The sequence below is a fragment of the Ostrea edulis genome, chromosome 5 (assembly GCF_947568905.1).
Source record: "Ostrea edulis chromosome 5, xbOstEdul1.1, whole genome shotgun sequence".
NCBI classification, from domain to species: Eukaryota; Metazoa; Mollusca; class Bivalvia; order Ostreida; family Ostreidae; genus Ostrea; species Ostrea edulis.
The window spans coordinates 86,342,530-86,344,792 of NC_079168.1; the positions used below are offsets into that span (position 1 = coordinate 86,342,530).

General features: G+C 44.9%; 1 protein-coding gene across 1 annotated transcript; it reads right to left on the reverse strand.

Moving 5' to 3' along the window:
- Nucleotides 1-497: 497 nt before the first annotated feature.
- Nucleotides 498-1,925, reverse strand: LOC125656526 (uncharacterized). The gene has a single exon (XM_048887128.2). The coding sequence runs from the start codon at nt 1,923-1,925 to the stop codon at nt 498-500; it is 1,428 nt and encodes a 475-aa protein (XP_048743085.2).
- Nucleotides 1,926-2,263: the final 338 nt, after the last annotated feature.

Here is a 2,263-nt window from a genome sequence, read left to right on the forward strand (position 1 = left end):
ATGACATCAGCGAAGTCCATGGGTTTAAAGGCAAATTACTTTGACAATCATGGACAACGTTTAAAAAAGGACTTGAATTTCGAAAAAAGAAAATATAAGTATTATTTTTAACGATACCATGTGTTGATTATATATTTACTTGTCATCTTCTGCATCTATATTAACAACTGGTATATTTATTATGGAAGTTTTAAAAGCTTTAGAGAAAGTTTGAAATCCATATACAAAATACAACGATCATCTGATGTTTGGTTCAAAGCGGCGCATGATTTTAAAGAAGTATATCACTGACTGCCATCAACTCTGATATTGAAAGAATTAAGGAGACAAAGAAGCATTTTTTGTCATTCATTATGTACATGTATACAAATGATACCACGTAACACACTGTCCGGTCTTCTCTTCAATTTAATACACCTAAAAAGGAAAAAAATACCAACCGTCATTTATATTACTTCTACTCATGAAACATAAATGTATTCAAATTTTGTAAAAATTCATAAAAGTACCCTTGTTCTTCTGTTACCGCCTCGTCCACCTCCGGTACTGCCACCGGTTCCACCGACATCATCGGCCATGCCATCGCGCATACCACCACCGATATGGCCTCCCATCTGACCATCCATGCCACCGCCCATGCGACCACCCATGTGACCACCAATGTCACCGTCATTGGGACCACCCCTGCCACCTCGCATGCCACCACTCCTGCCACCTTGTATGCCACCACTCCTGCCACCTCGCATGCCACCACTCCTGCCACCTTGTATGCCACCACTCCTGCTGCCTCGCATGCCACCATTCCTGCCACCTCGCATTCCGCCACTCCTGCCGCCTTGCATGTTGCCACTCCTGCCGCCTTGCAAGCCCCTTCCCATGTGACCACCCATTTCACCGCCCATACGATTATTTGGGCCAACTCGCCTGCCACCACTCCTGCCACCATCCATGTGACCTCCCATGCGACCACCCATATCACCAGCCATGCCACCGCCCATGCGACGGCCTATACCACCGTTCATACTACCGCGCATACCGCCACCCAACCCGGCTCTTAAACTAACAAATCTACCAGCAGCAGTGGTTGTAGCAGATGCGACAGCACGTCGGTCAGCAACGGTGGCAACAGCAGATCCACCCCCAAAGTTCAACGCATTAGAATATGGTCGTAATCCTGATCCTCCTCCAAGGCGAGGGTTGTTGCCACTATTAGTGCCTGTAGAATAAGTTGAGTTGTGGTCACTGTAAGTGCCTGTAGAATAGGGTGGGCTGTGGTCACTGTAAGTCCCTGTAGAATAGGGTGGCCTGTGGTCACTGTAAGTGCTTGTAGAATAGGTCGGGTTGTGGTCACTGTAAGTCTCTGTAGAATAGGTGGGGTTGTGGTCACTGTAAGTGCTTGTAGAATAGGATGGGCTGTGGTCACTGTAAGTGCCTGTAGAATAGGTTGGGCTGTGGTCACTGTAAGTGCTTGTAGAATAGGAAGGGCTGTCGTCACTGTAAGTGCTTGTAGAATAGGATGGGTTGTGGTCACTGTAAGTACCTGTAGAATAGGTGGGGTTGTGGTCACTGTAAGTGCTTGTAGAATAGGATGGGCTGTGGTCACTGTAAGTGCCTGTAGAATAGGAAGGGCTGTCGTCACTGTAAGTGCTTGTAGAATAGGATGGGCTGTGGTCACTGTAAGTGCCTGTAGAATAGGTGGGGTTGTGGTCACTGTAAGTCCCTGTAGAATAGGGTGGCCTGTGGTCACTGTAAGTGCTTGTAGAATAGGATGGGCTGTGGTCACTGTAAGTACCTGTAGAATAGGTGGGGTTGTGGTCACTGTAAGTCTCTGTAGAATAGGGTGGACTGTGGTCACTGTAAGTTGTAGAGGTCTGGCCGGCAACAGCGAAGATAATGACGCAGACGAGGGCTAGAAGGCTCAGCATTTCTGTTACGAAAAGAATAAAGAAACGTAACACCCTGAAATGGAAAATATTCCATTGAAACATATTCGATATTATTCAGAGGGTGCTCAAAGACAAAACCAAAATTTGAAACTAAGTAATAAATAACACTTTTTCAGTTAGCATAACGTTATGAACTGCATTTGCTGTTCCTCTGACAAACTGGCCATGATACGCGTTTTGCCTTTAAAATGGTTTATTTCTTAATTGTACCCATAAACATATTGGAATATCTTATGTTTCAACAACTCAAAATAATGTATTGAAATGATCTAACTCTTATATTTCATATCTAACTGCATGAAAAGCCAATTTAGCCA

Coding starts and splice junctions, on each gene's coding strand:
- LOC125656526 (XM_048887128.2), bottom strand. CDS start 1,925: ATGCTGAGCCTTCTAGCCCTCGTCTGCGTCATTATCTTCGCTGTTGCC.